The sequence below is a fragment of the Molossus molossus genome, unplaced genomic scaffold (assembly GCF_014108415.1).
Source record: "Molossus molossus isolate mMolMol1 unplaced genomic scaffold, mMolMol1.p scaffold_m16_p_19, whole genome shotgun sequence".
Classification (NCBI taxonomy): domain Eukaryota; kingdom Metazoa; phylum Chordata; class Mammalia; order Chiroptera; family Molossidae; genus Molossus; species Molossus molossus.
Window position 1 is genome coordinate 31369469 of NW_023425354.1, and position 18788 is coordinate 31388256.

General features: G+C 41.4%; 1 protein-coding gene across 4 annotated transcripts in view; it reads left to right on the plus strand.

The window, feature by feature from the left end:
• Nucleotides 1-18788, plus strand: part of ATP6V0A1 (ATPase H+ transporting V0 subunit a1) — a 60528-nt gene that overhangs the window by 18679 nt on the left and 23061 nt on the right. For 2 of the 4 annotated variants that reach the window (XM_036269224.1, XM_036269223.1), the window contains exons 6-14: nt 6890-6972; nt 7309-7435; nt 9542-9624; nt 10220-10313; nt 12686-12898; nt 15318-15468; nt 17596-17735; nt 18043-18197; nt 18644-18734. In XM_036269224.1, coding sequence (XP_036125117.1) covers nt 6890-6972; nt 7309-7435; nt 9542-9624; nt 10220-10313; nt 12686-12898; nt 15318-15468; nt 17596-17735; nt 18043-18197; nt 18644-18734 — 1137 coding nt within the window. Of the gene's footprint in view, nt 1-6868; nt 6973-7308; nt 7436-9541; nt 9625-10219; nt 10314-12685; nt 12899-15317; nt 15469-17595; nt 17736-18042; nt 18198-18643; nt 18735-18788 lie in introns of all 4 variants that reach the window. The other 2 variants (XM_036269220.1, XM_036269221.1) reach the window with 1 other exon arrangement.

The following is an 18788-nucleotide window of genomic DNA, read 5'->3' on the forward strand; positions in this document are numbered from 1 at the left end:
TCCTGGATTTTCACATAAACCCAACTGCATTACCATATAGGATAAAATGTTAATAAGTTTCTGGATTTAAAATGTAGGTGGCTAAATTGTCAACAGCTTGCTGAGGTGACCCCATGGGAAGGATTTGGAGCAGGGCTTTCCAAAAGCTCCCTTCTCCTAATTAAACCTGGGAGGGAGTCTTAGCTTCACCCTGGACGTGCTTTTTCTGATGGCTTAAAATATGGGCAATTCTCTCTTTTACAGGTATCTTTGCCACCTGATTAACATCAGACACTTCAGAGTTTGTTCTAGTCACCGTTCAGTGTGCCTTCCCATAAAGTTCTTTGTTTCCTTTGCTCAAAAAATAATTTTTTTGTGGCAAACTTTTAAAAAAATAGAGGACCCATTTTGGTTAGCATCTGCTCTGTTCTCAGTTCTACTTTTAATTTATTTTGAGGAAAGAACAACTCCACATAGTTCTTAGACTAGAACAGGGGTTCTCCAAACAGTAGCGTCAGCCTTTCCTGGGAATTCAACAGAACGCAAATTATGGTCTCCACCCCAGACTTAGAGACTCTGAGGTGAGGCTCAGCAGTCTGTTTCCACATCCCAAGGCATGCTAGTGTGAGAACCACTGTGCTAGAGAAAGTCAGCTGAAGATGTGATACATTCCTCAGTAACTAAGGAGTTGACTTAGAAAAGCCATGCTAATTAAAAAGATCTGCTTAGGCGAGGGAAAGGGGGAAAGGTCTTATGAATTTAATTGCCTGGTCCTCCTGAGAATCAGAACCTGGCAATATTTATCAAGAGAGGTTTGGTATGAATATTTAGCTTGCTCAATGAGTCAAGAATTCTGAGACCAATGATAACTTCTTTCACCAGTCCCCTGTTATCATCACATTAGAGGGTGTGGGGTAGTGTGATTAACTCTTTACAGGTGTTTCAGGTCTTTTGCAACAGGCATGGCCGCTTATGCCATACAGTTTTAATGAACAAGTAATCTGGAATTCCAGTGTGCTCACTGCCTACACATTGTATTTATCTTCATTAATTCACTGAGCATTTGATGAACACCTACTTTTGTGAGGCATAAGATGAGTAAGACATGGTCCCTATGCTAGGAATGTATCCTTAGTCATCATATCAGGAAACATTCCAGACACAGTGCCTCCGTGTACTCACAGATGTGTGCTTTTCTAAATGTGTTCAAGCTGCGGCCCACAGATGCAATGTAAACCTGGCCTGAAGATCAAAGCTCAGCTACTTTTAGCATCATTTGGGCTTAATTCTTCACCCCCCCCCCCCTTTTTCCTTTTGATACAGTCTTTTGTTTTTGAGATGTTGCTGAAAAGTATGAAAATGTCCTTCATCACCTCCCAAGTTTAAGGATTGAACTAGGCTTCCTAGTCTAGTTCATTCTGGTAGAAATTCTGAATAAAGACTGACAAATGGACTCCCTTAAAGGAAATAGTTGTTTAAACTTTAATGTTATAATTTTTTTTTCTTTTTTTTTTTTTTCTATAGAGTGGGAGGGAGAGAGAGGAAGGGAGAGAGAGAAACATCGACGTGAAGGGACACATCGAGTGGCTGCCACCCGCACGACCAACCAGGGCCGGGGACAAACTGCAACCGAAGTACGTGCCCTTAGCGGGAACCGAACCCGGGTCTCTCCGGACCGCCGGCCGACACTCTAACCGCTGAGCCAAACTGGCCAGGGCTAATGTTATAATTTTTAAAAATAGTGAAAATAAAACAAAAGGAACCCCTTGGAAAGATGATATTTTAAAACTGTAAGTTGTCAATTTAGGAATTTCTCTGTGATTAGTAAGTCTAAACATGAAATGCCCATGCTGAGAAGGCAGGCTCTAGATCTTCATCCCTTCCTGCACAATCCATGGTGAGTTGTTTCCCTTCCTACTCAAGCAAAACATTTAGGGAAAAAAACAAAACATTTCTGGAAGTACTTTTGAACACGAGGCCTTGGCTATGAGAGGTTCTTCCGCTGCTTTTGTCATCAGTCCCTCTCATTCCTAGCACCCTCACCACAGCAGGAGATCTAGCAAGAACCACTCTGCCTTTTCTCTTCAGCTGCGCAGTCGGTGCCTCCTTGCTCTTGCCACTAGCTCATACCCTCAGCCAGGTCCTTTTCAATAGCCCTTGCCCTGCTGTTACTGAACAGCAGCCTCAGGTTCCCAGCCACAACAAGGAGACCAGATCTCACGGAGTAAGGGCATGAGCACAGGCAAGGGCACGCTTTAAATAATGCAAAAGATAAGGAAACTCGAAACCCTCAAATCTTGGAAACACAGGTTTTTCATGAGATTTTCTTCCATGCCTGAAATAAAAAGGTTTGCAAATGGCCTAAAACACTACTGATTTCAAAGCCTTCTTTTTAATGAATATGATTAATAATTTATAATATTGAGTTAGCAGAAAATGGCTAAGTCAGAGAATGATTCTTCCCATCTTTTGGTATAGAGGTTATGATTGGTGAAGGGTGTAGAAGGGGAAAGGTAAACACATTGAGTATTCTTATGATTTAAGATGATTGCAAATTCAACATAGCCATTTCTTATCCAGAGCATTTAAAATGACTTGTTAATGATTATCCTTTTCTCAGTCTTCTTGCGTATGAAGAACTGTAAGAGCTGGAGAAATTTCTCTGCATCTTTTACCATAAGCACCATAACATATGAGAACGTAAAGAAGACTGGAAAAGTAATGGTTAATGGCATGCAGATCCCTGCCTTCCTTTCCTTCTGAGTTTTCCATTCATCTGCTTTCTTTACTTTTCTTTCCCATCTGCCATCTCCTTTGGGATTTGGGTGAATACTTTAGGTGATGAAATGTAATTTCTTTCTCTTTATTTTTTTTTTTAAAGATTATTTTTAGAGAAAGAGGAAGGGAATGTATTTTCTCGCTTAACACAGATGGAAGTGAAAGTATTTGGTCTTGGTAATTAACATAGCTTTAACTGGATGTGTGCTGCTTATACTTGAAGAGTGGAAATTGACCTACAAAAGCTCTGCTACTTCCTTTATCAAGGCATGGTTTCAGTGTTCTGATTGAGAGAGGGGGCAACAGGAAGGTAGCAAGTAATTTAGAGGAACATTGGCAATGTTGTTATTGTTACTAGAGAACCCAGATTAGGATTTTGCTACTTGACAATGTGGTTTTAGAAATGGCTTTAAAGGCCCTCGGTTAGTGGTTCTGGTCATCCTATGTTCTCACCAGGCACAATTATTTTATTTTATTTTTTTTATCCTCACCCGAGGACATTTTTCCATTTTTTATTCAGATAGAGTGGAAGGGAGAGAGAGAGAGAGAAACATCGACGTGAAAGGGACACATCAAGTGGTTGCCACCCGCAAGATCCAACCAGGGATGAGGACAAACTGCAACCGAGGTACGTGCCCTTAGCAGGAACCGAACCCGGGTCTCTCTGGACCGCAGGCAGACACTCTAACTGCTGAGCCAAACCAGCCAGGGCCAGGCACAATTATTTTATTAATTTTTTTTTTACTTTCCTCTCTATGACTTAGGATTTTTTTTTTTTAAATCCTCACCCTAGGATGTTTTTTAGGTTATTTTTTGTGGGGTGTTTTTGTTCGTTTGTTTGTTTTTTTAGAGAGGAAGGGAAAGGGAGGGAGGAAGGGGGAGAGAGAAAGAGAGAAACATTGATTGCCTCCTGTCTACATCCCGACTGGGCATCAAACCTGCAACCTAGGTATGTGCCCTGACTGAGAATCAAACCTGCTAACCTTAGATATACAATATGATGTTCTAAACCAACTGAGCCACACTGGCCGGGGCTTGACGATATGTTTTTATTGATATGAGAGAGAGAGAGAGAGAGAGAGACATTGATGTGAGAGAGAAACAGAATCGGTTGCCTTCCATATGCATCCCAATGGGATTAAACCCACAACCTAGCCCTGGCCAGTTTGTCTCAGTGGTTAGAGCGTTGGCCCGCCGACCAGAGAGTCCTGGGTTCGGTTCCCGCTAAGGGCATGTACCTCAGTTGCAGTTTGTCCCTGGCCCTGGTTGGGGTCATGTGGGTGGCAACCAGTTAATGTGTCTCTCAAGTCAATGTTTCTCTTTCTCTTCCCCCCCTCTCCCTCCTGCTCTATCTGGAGATAAATGCAAAAATGTCCTGGGGTGAGGATTAAAGGAAAAAAAAACCCCACAACCTAGATATGTACCCTGATCAGGAGTTGAATCTGAAACGTTTTGGTGCATGGGACGATGCTTCAACTACTGAGCCACTCAGACAAGCCAAGACTTAGGATTCTTAAGTATGAAGTAGTGAAATTATGAATTAGAATATTATTGCAAGTTTTTAAGTTTAATTCTGTTTTTTTTTATACCAAGACAGTCCCAGATACAGTCTTTGGAGTAATCTAAGTGCTGTTTCATCATTTGTCCCATTTCAAGCATATATGTTTGCTCTGAGTCTGCTCTACAGTATAGGGTTTATTTAAACCAGGTCTTATGGCCCACACAGGATAGTAGGCAGAAATCTTGTGAGCAGCTGTCAGTTTCACTGATTTTTGCCAAGAGACATCCCAAGAGCAAGTTGAAATGTGGTAGTCATCTGGGTCCTCAAAATAAATTGCCTGTGGCCTGTAGTCAGCTTATTTGACTTTAAGTAGAAACAATAAGAACCCCTCAACTCCATTTGACAGCAAATGGTAACCTGTGGCCCATTATCCCATCTTAAGCTTTTCTAAATGTCATGACAGTATTTCTCTGTCCTTCCCTCTTTTTTTTTTTTTTTTTTGGATCAAAGTTGATTCTGCTTTTAGAATTTACTTCCCAAAACACTTGCTTTCACTTTTTAAGGCTTTCAGGCTTACATTTGAGGTTCCCGTGAGGTGTTTTTTTGTAATGGGTTGACAGGAGTAGAATCTTGAAATTTGAAATGAAAATGATGGAGAAAAATTTTCCTAATATTTTGGTTTGTTTAGTTTTTTTGTTTTTAGATAGAGTGGGAGGGAAGGAGGGAAGAGAGAGAAAAAAAACATCGATGTGAGAGGAGCCACATCGATTGGTTGCCACCCGCACGAACCCAAAACTGAGGTACATGCCTTTGGCCAGGAATTGAGCCCAAGACTCTTTGGTCCAAGGGCCACCACACTGACCACTGAGCAAAACTGGCTAGGGCTAGTTTTGCTTTTTTTTTTTTTTTTTATCCTCACCCGAGGACATTTTTCCATTTTTTTTTTGTTCAGGTAGAGTGGGAGGGAGAGAGAGGAACAGAGAGAGAGAGAGAGAGAAACATCGATGTGAAAGGAACACATCGAGTGGCTGCCACCCGCACGACTGACCAGAGCCGGGGACAAACCGCAACCGAGGTATATGCCCTTAGCGGGAACCGAACACTGGTCTCTCAGGAACACTGGTCTCTCAGGACCGCAGGCTGACGCTCCAACCGCTGAGCCAAACCGGCCAGGGCTAGTTTTGCTTTTGAAAAGGAAGATTATTCTGACTTACTCCTAGTGTTTGGTCAAACAAGAAGTGCTTGGATATTAAAGTTGGAGAGATCAGGCAGCGGAGAAGTCTATTGGCCTTTATTTTTTAGGGCAGCTTTTGCTTCCAGATGGGAGTAAAAGATGGTAGGTAGAATCCGTTGCATAGAGAGAGGCTAAGAAACATAGACCCAGCTTATCTGAGAAGGTCCCTTTCCTCCTTCATTTTGTTGTATAAATTGTCATGGTGGAAATCATTTTAAATCTAAACAGTTAAACTAGCACACACACTCTATATTGGCTTAATACCTGTTACTCTCTTCACCTCATTTGATTTACGTTGTTGGATTAAACTGTGTTCTCAAGAATCCTGAAACTGCAAAGCCTACATGAACTTTTTAATATTCTTAGATTCCTGCTTAGAAACTAGGACATTCAGATATGTTTTCACTTTTTCTTCTCTTTATGGATGCAGTGGAGGCCCAGGCCTGGCCACCTATTGTGCTTCTTATCCTTTTGGAGAAAGAAATATTCTTTAAATTTTTTATTTTATTTTATTTTTTCTTTATTGATTTTAGAGAGAGAGGAAGTGAGAGGGAAAGAGAAATAGTTACATCAATGAGCAAGAACATCAATTGGCCACCTCCTGCATGCCCCCCACTGGGGATTGGGCCCACAACTTGGGCATGTGCCCTGACCGGGAATCAAACTGGCGACCTCTTGGTGCATGGGTCGATGCTCAACCACTGAGTCACACCAGCCAGATAAGAAATACTCTTTAAATCCCATGGTTTAGAGCATTTTATACAGTGGCCATGCTGAAAGTTCTCATATTCTGCATTTTTAAGATATCTAGAAATGCCTCTTCTGCCTTTCTCCAGATCATACACTGTGTTTAAGACAGTGACACTGCCTTGCTTTCTTCCTTAGAAAGAGAGTCTCCATCTTTCACATTCTTACACAGGGAAAATTCTAGTTTGTAACTGCCTGGCCATTTGATGTTGAGAGTACCTGCCTTGCTGCCTTGTTTTTGCACAAAAGGAAGAAACACTTCAGCTTATATTCGCATGAAAGGGTATTTTCTGGTACTTTCATGACTCATTTAGGAAAATATAAGAAAAAAATGGCTTCCACCAAGTAAGATTTATACATATCACCATCATTTAATGTTTTTTTTTGTTTTTATTCCTTATTTCTTAAACCATTTCCCCAGATGCTTTACTGGGGCAGTTATGCTTTCTTTACCTCTTGTTTCTTTCCTTGGTTTTCATTCCCTATTCTTCATGTCTTCTTTTTGTGGGTATGTCTTTCCTTTTGGTGGTTTGTTTCTTATCTTTATTTTCTGAACTTATCTCCTGGGTCCTCGTTCCCTGCATGCCACTAACTATTTTCAATAGATATTAATTGATTTGTGAATTCAGGCTGAATTGCATCATCAGCAGATGGCGGATCCAGACCTGTTGGAAGAGTCCTCATCCCTGTTGGAGCCAAGTGAGATGGGAAGAGGCACACCTTTAAGACTGGGGTAAGTACCATCTCAACTCTCCGTACTCAGGGGGGTCAAGTTCATTTTTGCTGTTTAAAAGAGCAAATAGCTGGGCCTTCACTTGCTTCCAGAATGCTCTCTTCTCTGAGCCTGTTAAGAGGTATCCCTAAGTCGGTTTGGGTTCAGTTCCTGACTTGTGTTCTGGCAGCTCTCTTCTGGAACCAGGAATAAAACTTAAGCAATCCCTTTGATATAACAATGTGTAGCCTCATGTTTGTCGTCTTTGTCCCTCCATTCGTACTTTCCTCCTTTGCCTTAAAGCCTTCCATCCCAGGGCATGGATTCGATTTCCCAATGTGGCTTTTCTTCCCACAGCTTCGTGGCTGGTGTGATTAACCGGGAGCGCATCCCTACTTTTGAGCGCATGCTTTGGCGAGTGTGCCGGGGCAATGTGTTCCTGCGACAGGCTGAAATCGAGAACCCCCTGGAGGACCCTGTGACTGTAAGACAAGGAAATTGTGTCCCGTGGGATAGGTCTTGTAAAGAGAGCTCAGAGTAGGAACACAGCACGGTGCCCCCTGGACTCTGACCCTCCCCCAGAGGGCCCCTTATGTTTACCCCTGCTTTAATCTGCAAATTTGAGGGACTGCTCTTTTCCTCTTAACTTCCATCATTTGTGTACATTTTTGTACATGACATGTACATATACATTTTAAAGCTATACTTGTCTATTATTTTGATTGTGTATATGGTTTTTTTTCTCAGTTATTTTAACCTTTAACTTTATATGTTTTCTGTTACTTACCTGGGACCAAAAGAAAAGTAACCTTCTATGAAAGTTAACTTAAAGTAAGACATCTGGTTCCAAGTTTGGTAATATTGATATGCAAAAAGAGGAGAGAGTCCCTAAATTATGATCTCTGTAAGTTTATGAAATTTTAGCTGGTAGTTTTTATTGTCTACTTATTTGTTGGGAGGTTTAGAAACTTAGTTTTAAAATACACATTTTGCAAAGTAGGAAGCTCTTCCCCACCCAATGCTCTGGAAAATAGGAACAGCTTAACATTTTAGCATTGGACATAATGGGACAGAGTTCTTAACATAAGCCTATATTAAGTACGGAGAGTCCTGATTTCAGGGATCACAAGCAAAGAAGATTAAATGTTCTGCAAAAAATTTACTTCACGTTTGTATTAGTATTTAGAAGCCTAAAGTTGTGGGGTTTTCTATTTGTTCTAAATTATCTTTTGGATTTCTTAAATTAGTATTTTTAGCCCTACCTAAGAAGAGAGATTGAACTGTGAGACTTCTCAGAGTAGATGGGTCCTGCAGCTAAAAATAACCCAGTGTATATAATTTGTATCCTCCATATTGTAGTAGGAATATGGTGACACTTAAGTTGTGGTGTCCCCTGACCCCGAGGAGCAGATTTACAGCCTCACTGACAGCTGCGTTGTGAAGACATGGCAGTGTGCAGTCACACTTAATGTGGGCATCTTCAGCCAACTGTCTGGGCAACAGAAACCATTTTACCAACAAATTAAGGAAAGGGGGTTCTGGATATATAGATAGCTACAACAGAGCAGCTGCACCAAGACTGTGCACCAGCTTATTCCTAGAGGATTTAGGAATTTAAGAGTCTTGAGCCTTACCTTTTTTACTCTTCATTCCCTTTTATCCTTCTAGAGTTTTTTTTTGGGGGGGAGGGGTTAATCCTCACCCAGAGATATTTTTCCATTGATTTTTAGAGAGAGTGGAAGTGAGGGAGGGAGAGAGATAGAGAGAAACATCCATGTGAGAGAGACACATCAATTGGCTGCTTCCCACACAACCTTGACCCAGGCCAGGGATCAAACCTGCAACCCAGGTACATGCCCTTGACTGGGAATTGAACCTGAGACCCTTCAGACCATGGGCCGATGCTCTAACTACTGAGCCAAACTGGTCAGGGCCTTCTAAAGTTTTAATTGCTTGTTTCCTTATTATAAAAGTTCCATAGGAATATGAGAAAAAACAGACAACTAGAGTTAATTCTGGTTAACACCCAGTATAGCTAATTTTTCTAATTTTTCCTTCTTGCCTTTGCATAAGACTTCAGGTGTCAACTTGGTATTTGGAATGGATTGCCTTCCACCACGGCCCCTAAAGTCTAAATTGGCATGGATCATGAAATTTCTACATCAGCATTCTCCCAGCGCCTCAGTTCCTTGTAGTTATCCAGTTCTCTTTATCTGGGAATTTCTAAGCATGGGAACAGACAGGAATGTCTTTCTTCTCTTTTCTCTGCACTTGGGGCATTCAGGCAATAGAAGATATAAAGTAGAATTGGTAAATGGCGCTAAATTGTGCTAAAAGGAGAATCATCTTAGAGTCTATGTCAAGCTCATGGTTAAGTTCAAAAACAAATACAGAAGTTTTTTGTGACTTAGTAATTACAGGGCAACTGTTCTTGTAGTGGAGCTTATGAAATGGATGGAGGATAGTGGTTCAAGTACAGGATATCCTTAAAGGATTCTTGTTGTTCCTTTATCACCAAGAAAGTAAGTTACTTAAGAAGCTTTCTTCCGAATTAGAAGTCTGAACTTTAGGTTTTCAATTTGGGGCCTAGGGTGACTACGTGCACAAGTCTGTGTTCATCATTTTCTTCCAAGGTGATCAGCTGAAAAACAGAGTCAAGAAAATCTGTGAAGGGTAAGAGGAATGTGCCTCCCCGGGGTGCAGCCATGCAGCCTAACTCTTGTAAGCCTTAGAATATAGAATAGTGAAACCCAACCCTTTTATTTTACCTTGACATGGTGAATACATCTTTTAATAAGGTTAGGGCTATTTTAAACACTTAGAAATGGCCCAAGTTCAGTTTTCAAAGTACTGTCAATACCAGTTTCCCTTTCTTTAAAAAAAAGTAATTAGAATTCATGATTTATAAATGCTACATTGTTCTGGGACAATGGGTCTGCATACCCAGCCATGTGCCTGGGCACTGTGCCCTTAAACTTTTCTGAAATTCTGCCCATAAGATCTTTCTTCTGTGCCATTTTTCTAATATAACTTGCATTACTGGTTTTTGTTTTTTTAATCTAAGGGAATTTAATCGCTACAGAGAATGTCAAGATAGTTCAAATGTTCCTGCTCTATCTGAAGGCCACTTCCCATAAATAATTATTAGTGATTACTACATCAGTCTGAACGAATCCTGTTTTGGTCCTTCTAATAAATTAGGGTTACTTTCTGAGATTATTTGGTTAAGAAATGTACACACTCCTCAAGCTGTGTCTATACATTTCAGGTTCCGGGCCTCACTCTATCCCTGTCCTGAGACACCCCAGGAGAGGAAGGAAATGGCTTCTGGAGTTAATACCAGGATTGATGATCTCCAAATGGTACGCAGAGGGTTGAAGGGAATTTGTTTTTGTGAAATATTGAAATAGAAGACCAAGCTCCTCCTTTGAAACACAGTTTATTAGACACGTACAGCAACTCAGGATATGGCCTGATACCAAAAAGAAAAGAGAAATGTCCCCTTGGGAGCTGGGAAAAGTGTTATGGAATGACTATTAAAAATAGGCCTTGGCCAGTTTGGCTCAGCGGTTGGAGCATCCGCCTGCGGTCCAGAGAGACCCGGGTTTGGTTCCCGCTAAGGGCATGTACCTCGGTTGCAGTTTGTCCCCAGCCCTGGTTGGGTTGTGCGGGTGGTAGCCACTCGATGTGTCCCTTTCACATCGATGTTTCCCTCTCTCTCTCTTCCTCTCTCTCCCTCCCACTCAATCTGTACAAAAAATGGGAACATGTCCTCGGGTGAGGATAAAAAAAAAAAAATAGCATTAATCATCCTCAAATGAGACAGGAATGCTATGCATCTGAAATTGCTGTTGCTTAGAGTATTCAGTTCTCCTCCTCATAAGTCAAAAGTATGCTTAGTTGAGGAAAAAATAATCAAGTAATACAGAAGTATGTGCAAAGTCAGTTCCGCCCTCTCACACACACACTTTGTCCCCAGAGGCAGCCACGCTCAACAGCTTGGAGTGCACCACTCTGGTCATCTTAGATGTTAACCACACATTCCAGCCAAAGTGCCCTAGCATAACTCTTGTACCCAGGAAGGGACTGTGTTAGATTCTTACCAAACTGCAGTGAGTGTGGTTTACACACACCATGGTTGTCACAGGGTTCTAAGAAAGGAGTCATGATTTATGTGTACACGGAAGGAAAAGGATAGCCAGTTGGAGTATTGTTTCCTGTTGAAAGAACGTGCCCCTTGAAACATTAATAAACATACCAATCCCAAAGGCATTTCTTTCCAGCAGTGACAAAATTGTCAGAGATATGTTGTAATTCCCATTTCAGTACCCTCCTCTTTCCCTCCAACCCCCATTGTATGTGACCCACCAACTTGATCTACTTCTGGTTCCTTTGAGTTATACTTACCTGTTTAACCCGAACTGTTGGTGGGTGATAGGCCATATTAGTACGTTCTGGGTTCTAGGACTGTCTTATCCCCTCCCAGGCTTGTGGGTAGATTTTAAAGAGTATGCGTAACCCAGCTGTATGAACTGAAACCAAGGAATGAGATATGGGGATGGGAGACAGCAAAAGAAAAAAGCAAATAGAACATTGCTTCTAAGTTTAGTTTGTGTCCTTCCAGAAGTTATAGTAGTAATCGTCAACAGCCAGAAGGAGAAAAAGTAGCTTTGTTCCTTTATCCTCAAGTGATCTAAGACTTTACCTAGTGTGCCATGGCTCCTTTTATTTTTTGTAAACCTCTCTATGGAAGTCACATTCTACTACCCAAGACAGTTTTTCAGGGAGTAGTTACTATTTTTCTGAACTGACTTGAAGAGCTATGATGGAGACATGTGCTAAAATGATTAGTATGTAGTTTTTTCCTCTTCAAAGAAATGTAGAGATTTAAGATAGGAATATGAGTGGTGGGTTGCAGAAATATGAGTGGTGGGTTGCTTGCCCAATTCTAGCTTAGCTCTTTTCTGCTATTAACATCTTAAATATTTGGTGATAAATAAGGCAGTAGAATGTAAAGTGTCCCTGCCCCATTCTCCTGCTCTAGTCTTGGCAATATGATCCCTCTGAGGAAGATCTGTACTGGTTTCCAAGGGTCAGCACTGAAACATTTTCCCCGCATACCTGACAGGAAGCCTTATCTGCCCCGTGATGACAGTGGTATGTGGCAGTCTAAATCCCCACTCAAGTCCTGATCCTCCTGACTCCAGTGTCTCCTGTCTCTTGTTATGGGGTCTCTCTTGGCATAGGCCGACGGTGATGTTCAGCATTGCCTCTTTCCTGTCGTTCCCCTGATGCTGGCTTACATTCAGCTTGCTGTTCTTCCGTATGGATTTGTTGCTTTGTCAACGCCTGGTACTGTGATGCTGAATTCTTTGAGTCTGAGTTACAGGCTCCACCCGGAAAGCCACCACTCTTGAATGATCTAAGTAAAAGCCAATGACCTACGTTGTTGTGCCATAGATTTGGTGGTAAGATTAAATGTATAGTGCAAAGGTAAAAACCATTTTCTCAGATTTCTCTTGAATTTGAAGCAAAACAAAATGAATCTTAGTATCTAGAACTCTAATTTCTTATAATTTGCCCGCCCCCCAAATAGCCATTCTAGTCAAAGAAAGGGGAAAAAAAATCCCCAGCAACCCTTCTCAGAAAGTCGAGCCTTTTTGCCACCATTCATATCCTGAGATTTAAGACTGGTTTTAGAAGGATTTCTCCCATGTTCCTTTCTCTCCCAAAGGTTTTGAATCAAACAGAGGATCACCGCCAAAGGGTTCTGCAGGCGGCTGCTAAGAACATCCGTGTCTGGTTCATCAAAGTGCGGAAGATGAAGGCCATCTACCACACCTTGAACCTGTGCAATATAGACGTGACCCAAAAGTGTCTGATTGCAGAAGTCTGGTGCCCTGTCACTGACCTTGACTCCATCCAGTTTGCACTCAGAAGGGGCACGGTGAGTCCCCCAAAGCTAGCAGTGCAGCCTATGGCTAGGAAAAGAGGTTCCCACCAACAAGAACATTAATTAAGTACTTGTTTATTGCATTTTTACTTTCAGAGTTCTTTAATATACTCATCTTGTGTCCTGCCAATGCATTTTGTATATGTGTCCTTTTTTTTCCAAATGTGGAAATTGCAGTTCAAAAAAGATTAAATGACTTAATCATATATCCATGATTCTTCAGAATAGCTCATGACCAGAATGTCAGTTTCCTGATCCACATTCTCTGGTCATTAAACTATTTCTGTAGTCTAACCCTGGCAGACTCATTTAGTAGGTAGAAGTATTGCTCTGTTCAAGGTACTGATCTAGGTAGAGATGTAAAAAGCCCTCAAGTATCTTATGATCTTATGATTTACTTGGAGAGGCTGACTTGAAAACATACAAGACAATCTGTGCAGAGTGGTATATGTGTGTGGAGAGAGGGTGCTAGCTTTTCCAACTAAGGTGACTAAAGCTTCAAGAAGAAGGTGACACTGGGGCTTCGAAGAATGGGTGAGATATTGATCAACAATGATGAGAAGAAAATATGGACAAAGGCAGGAAGTACAGTATGACCAGTCATGGTTGGGCAAAAACAGGAATTATAATGGGTGAGCTGACAGACTAGGATGTAAATCTGATTAAGTAGATTGGAACCTAATTGAAAAAGGTTTTAAAATACCAGGTTAGATTATTTAAATTGTATTCCAATTTAAATAATCTATTCCAGAGGGAATAGAGAGGCTGTGGAAGTTATTTAGCAGTGAAAGGACATGGTCAAAGCAGAGTTTTAAAGGAGTAACCTGTTGATAATATCTTGGTTTGATTGGGGAGTAGAGAGAGTCTATAGGTAGGGGTCAGGAGGAAGTTATTTTAAACACAGAATAGTAAGTTATAAGGGCCCCTGAGGTAAGAATTGACAATAGAAAAAATAATGACCTTGGACGGTTTTGCTCAGTGGTCAGAGCATCAGCCTGTGGACCATAGGGTTTGGGGTTTGATTCCCAGTCAAGAGCACATGCCTGGGTTGCAGGTTCAGTCCTTGGCCCTGGTCATGGTTGTTTGGGAGGCAACCAATCGATGTGTCTCTCTCACATCAGTTTCTCTCTCTCCCTCTCTTCATCCCTCCCTTCTACTTTATCTAAAAACCAATGGAAAACTATCCTCAGATGAAGATTAACAAAGAAAGAAAGAAAGAAAAGAAAATGATGAATTTGTGAGACATTCTGAAGGAAGAACCAGTTAGGTATGCTTGGTTTCTAGCAATGTGAGAGAAATACAAGGAGAAAAAAATGTAACTGTTTCTGAGGCATCAAAGCTGGGTAGCTGGTAGAATAATGGTTCCATTAATGGAAGTAACAGTTCAGCAAAAGAAATTTAGGGGGAAAATGTAAGTTCAGTTTCAGTAACATTGAGGGACTGGACGGAAATCCACATGGAAATGTCAAACAGATAACAGGACAGGTTCTCAATAGAAAAGGCAAAATGAAAGACTTGGGAGTCATGAGAGTGGAAGGGAATGAGACCTCAAAGAGAATATAAGGAAGTTAAAGATAGGACCTTGGGGGTCGTGCATTTGTTTGGGATAGGCAGAGGAGGAAAAGCCAGCAAAGACATAAAAAGCATGAGCAGGAAGGGACTACTAAGAAATCAGTTTTCACCCAATAAGAGAAAGATCTCCAGGGTCAGGGTCTTGCATGTAGAAGAAAAGACCTTTGGACCTGGTAACCAGCAGCCACTTTGAATAAGCGTGCTCAGCTCACTGCAAGGGATTAGAGAGTTTAGAGCAGGTGGTGAAGGAGGAGAGTCAGAGAATGTACTTTGCTTTCTCCATAAACAGAGGAGAGAACAATGATATTCCTAGAAAGGCAGGTGAGGATGTCTCCAGAGAAAGAGCTTCCATGTTTTCTTTGGTTGTACAATTTAGAATTAAATGTTTTTTTCACAGTAAGGATTTTCTTCCCAAGATTTAATTTAAATCTTTCATTGGAAATTTTATACCTAGTTTCAGTTTCCCCAAGGACTGGGAAAGATTGAGATATAATTTACATAAAGTAAAATACACACATTTTATGTGTATGGTTTGATGGGTTTTGATAAATATGTACACCTGTGTAACCACCACCACATTTAGGAGGATGACCTATTTTTTTTTTTAATGATTTTTATTGATTTTTTGTTTTTTAGAGAGAGGAAGGGAGAAGGAGAAAGAGAGACAGAAACACCAATGAGAGAGAAACATCAATCAGCTGCCTCCTGCATGCCCCACACTGGGGATAAAGCCCACAACCCCGGACATGTGCCTTAACTGGGAATTGAACCAGAGACCTCTGAGCCACACCAGCTGGGCAAGGATGATCTAATTTTGATATATGTGCTTAATGTTTCCCAGGAGCACAGTGGTTCCACCGTCCCCTCTATTTTGAACAGGATGCAGACAAACCAGACTCCCCCAACATATAACAAAACGAACAAGTTCACATACGGCTTTCAGAACATAGTAGATGCTTACGGAATTGGAACCTACCGAGAGATAAATCCAGGTAAAACAGCTTGAATCATTTCCCTCTAGAGGTTTTATTTTTTGTTTGTGATATCTTTTAATGCCTCACTTTAAATGCTACTGAACAACTGGCTTAAAACTAAAGATGTCAAGACCTCAGCTCTAGTGTAATTCCTGTAAGGAGGTGCCCATGTGTCACCAGGAGGCACTCCTGTTCTCTGGTTTTTTTTTTTTTGTTTTTTTTTTGTACAGATAGAGTGGGAGGGAGAGAGGAACAGAGAGAGAGAGAGAGAGAGAAACATCGATGTGAAAGGGACACATCGAGTGGCTGCCACCCGCACGACCAACCAGGGCCGGGGACAAACTGCAACCGAAGTACGTGCCCTTAGCGGGAACCGAACCCGGGTCTCTCCAGACCGCAGGCCGACGCTCTAACCGCTGAGCCAAACTGGCCAGGGCCCTGTTCTCTGGTTTTTATAGAACAGGTTATTTGGAGAACTTTATTGATTATGAAGCAACAATTATACAATGAAAATTTGTATAAAATTTTCATAATTTTATTACTAAATTTTGAAAGAATTATAAAAATTGTCTCATTCAGGTTCCCATCAAAGGAAGGAAAATCATATATATATATATATATATATATATATATATATATACACATATATGATTTGTAGGCATATTGTAGGCATGACCTTAGTGGATTCTTCTTGTGTGCCTTCACAGCTATAAAACACCTGGCTTTCTCTAGCACACCTTTTTTTTTTTTTTTTTATCCTCACCCGAGGACATTTTTGCATTTTTTGTTCAGACAGAGCGGGAGGGAGAGAGAGGAAGAGAGAGAGAGAGAGAGAAACATCGATGTGAAAGGGACACATCGAGTGGTTGCCACCCGCACGACCAACCAGGGCCGGGGACAAACTGCAACCGAGGTACATGCCCTTAGCGGGAACCGAACCCGGGTCTCTCTGTACCGCAGGCCGACGCTCCAACCCCTGAGCCAAACCGGCCAGGGCTCTAGCACACCTTTTTTAAATTTTTTTTTTCATGATTGATTTTCGAGGGAGAGAGAGAGAAACATTGATGTGAGAAAGAAACATCAATCTCCTGCACACCCCCATTGGGGATTGGGCCCACAACCTGGGCATGTGCACTGACCTGGAATCAACTGGTGACCTCTTGGTGCATGGGTCAGTGCTCAGCCACTGAGCCACACCAGCCAGGCTCTCCAGCACACCATTTGCAGGAAATGCTTTAAGCAAGAAGTTTTTGCCAAGATATCTGACATTTTATTTATTTTTAAATATATTTATAGAGAGAGAGGAAGGGAGAGAGAAATAGAAACATCGATCGGCTGCCTCCTGCTTGCCTTCCACTGGGGACTGAGCCCAAAACCTGGGCACGTGCCCTGACTAGGAATCAAACCGGAACCTCTCAGTCCATGAGACAACGCTCAATCCACTGAGCCACACAAGCCAAGCAATATCTGACATTTTAAAATGGCTTCCCTGTTCCAAGTTAGAGAAAATATACCAATTATTGACCATGTTAGGCACAAAGCAGATTTCTCTGTTTGGACAGTTAATTATTAAATCAAGTCCGAGAATTCATTTTCAGCTGGAGCCTTCTTCAGGACCTGCTTTGCTCCAGGTTCTGGGCTTTCTCCCACTTACCTGGTAGCTTTATGCAGCTGGGAAAGGGTTGCTACACAAGGGAGGAAAGCTGGTCTGCTCCAGGAGCAGTGTCACGGGGCTTAGAAAAAAGGAATTAAAGAACAAACCACACTGTTGCCAACGCCAGAGGCAAAACTTTCACTTCCTGTGTTCTTCTGTGTTTAAAATGCTAGCAGTAGCTCAGATGCCACCAGAGCTGCTTTGTGAGGGTGCACAGTGCCAGGGAAGATTTTCTCTGGGAGTCCACAGTCACCTGATATTGGTCTTAGCGTATGGAGAGGATGTGATATGTTGGGAGTTGTTACGGTTTTCTGTGCTTTGTCTTTTTCCTCCTTTAGTTTTTTTATTCATTTATTTTTTAATGACAGTTTACATACACCAATATATTAGTTTCAGATACACAACATAGTGATTAGACATTTATACACCTTTACAGAGTGATCACCCCAATAAGTCTGGTACCCATCTGACATCCTTTGGTTTCGTTACAGCTCCATATACCATCATCACTTTCCCCTTCCTATTTGCTGTGATGTTTGGAGACTTTGGCCATGGCATTTTGATGACCCTTTTTGCTGTATGGATGGTGTTAAGGGAAAGCCGGATCCTCTCCCAGAAGAATGAAAATGAGGTAATGTTTAAGTTGCATCTGCAATAGACTGAAATGTTATAATTTCTCAAGCATTCATTATGAAAATTATGATCTGGAAATCTTTTATCAAGAATTTATAGAGAAGTTGTGTTCATTTTAACATTTAAAGAGGCCATGTGATGTGAAAGTGAATTTCCTGTTCGCATTATAGTTTAGTCTTTACTTCAAGCTCTCTAACCCAGGATGGGGTAAAGTGGTGGGAGGAGAAGGGTCTAGTGTATTCAAAACAACATTGTCATGACATGAGCCACAGAGAGTTCATTGACTTCTTTCTTCTGGTTCCCAGATGTTCAGCACTGTGTTCAGCGGACGGTACATTATTCTGTTAATGGGTGTGTTCTCCATCTACACTGGCCTCATCTACAATGATTGCTTTTCCAAATCTCTTAATATCTTCGGATCATCCTGGAGCGTACGGCCGATGTTCATATATAATTGGACGTGAGTTACAAAAGAAGTTAAAAGTCAAAGCTTATTCCTTTCATATTCAGCTCTAATTTTCCAGACAAGTGGTAAACTAACACTTCTTTAGGAGCTGTCTCTGTTTCAAAAGAATGCAGTGTCCCCTTTTATTTGTCCTCCAGCCTGGGAAGTACTTTGTGATTTGTTCAGCAGTCACAAAGGACTGAGACTAAATTAGGCACATTGGTTCATTTTAGAAATTAAAAGCAAATTCCCCAAATTCCCTACTTGGTCGTGTATATCCGTTTAATTTTTGTTGTTGCCGTTGGTATCTCTAATCCCTTCTCATCTCAGATGCTAGTCCCTATTCCTTTTATTCAAGAGATGAGATAGCTGTCGTAGTTTCTTTTGGGATCAGTTTCTGGACCCTAGTAGTTTCCCTCTGTTGATTATAAATAAATGCAACTTTTCTCCTAACATGGTAGGGAGGAGACGCTTCGGGGGAATCCTGTGCTCCAGTTGAATCCAACTATCCCTGGAGTTTTTGGTGGACCATACCCTTTTGGCATCGATCCAGTAAGAGCACTTCTTTCCTATATGTCTAACACTAAAACGTTCAATTGTGACCCT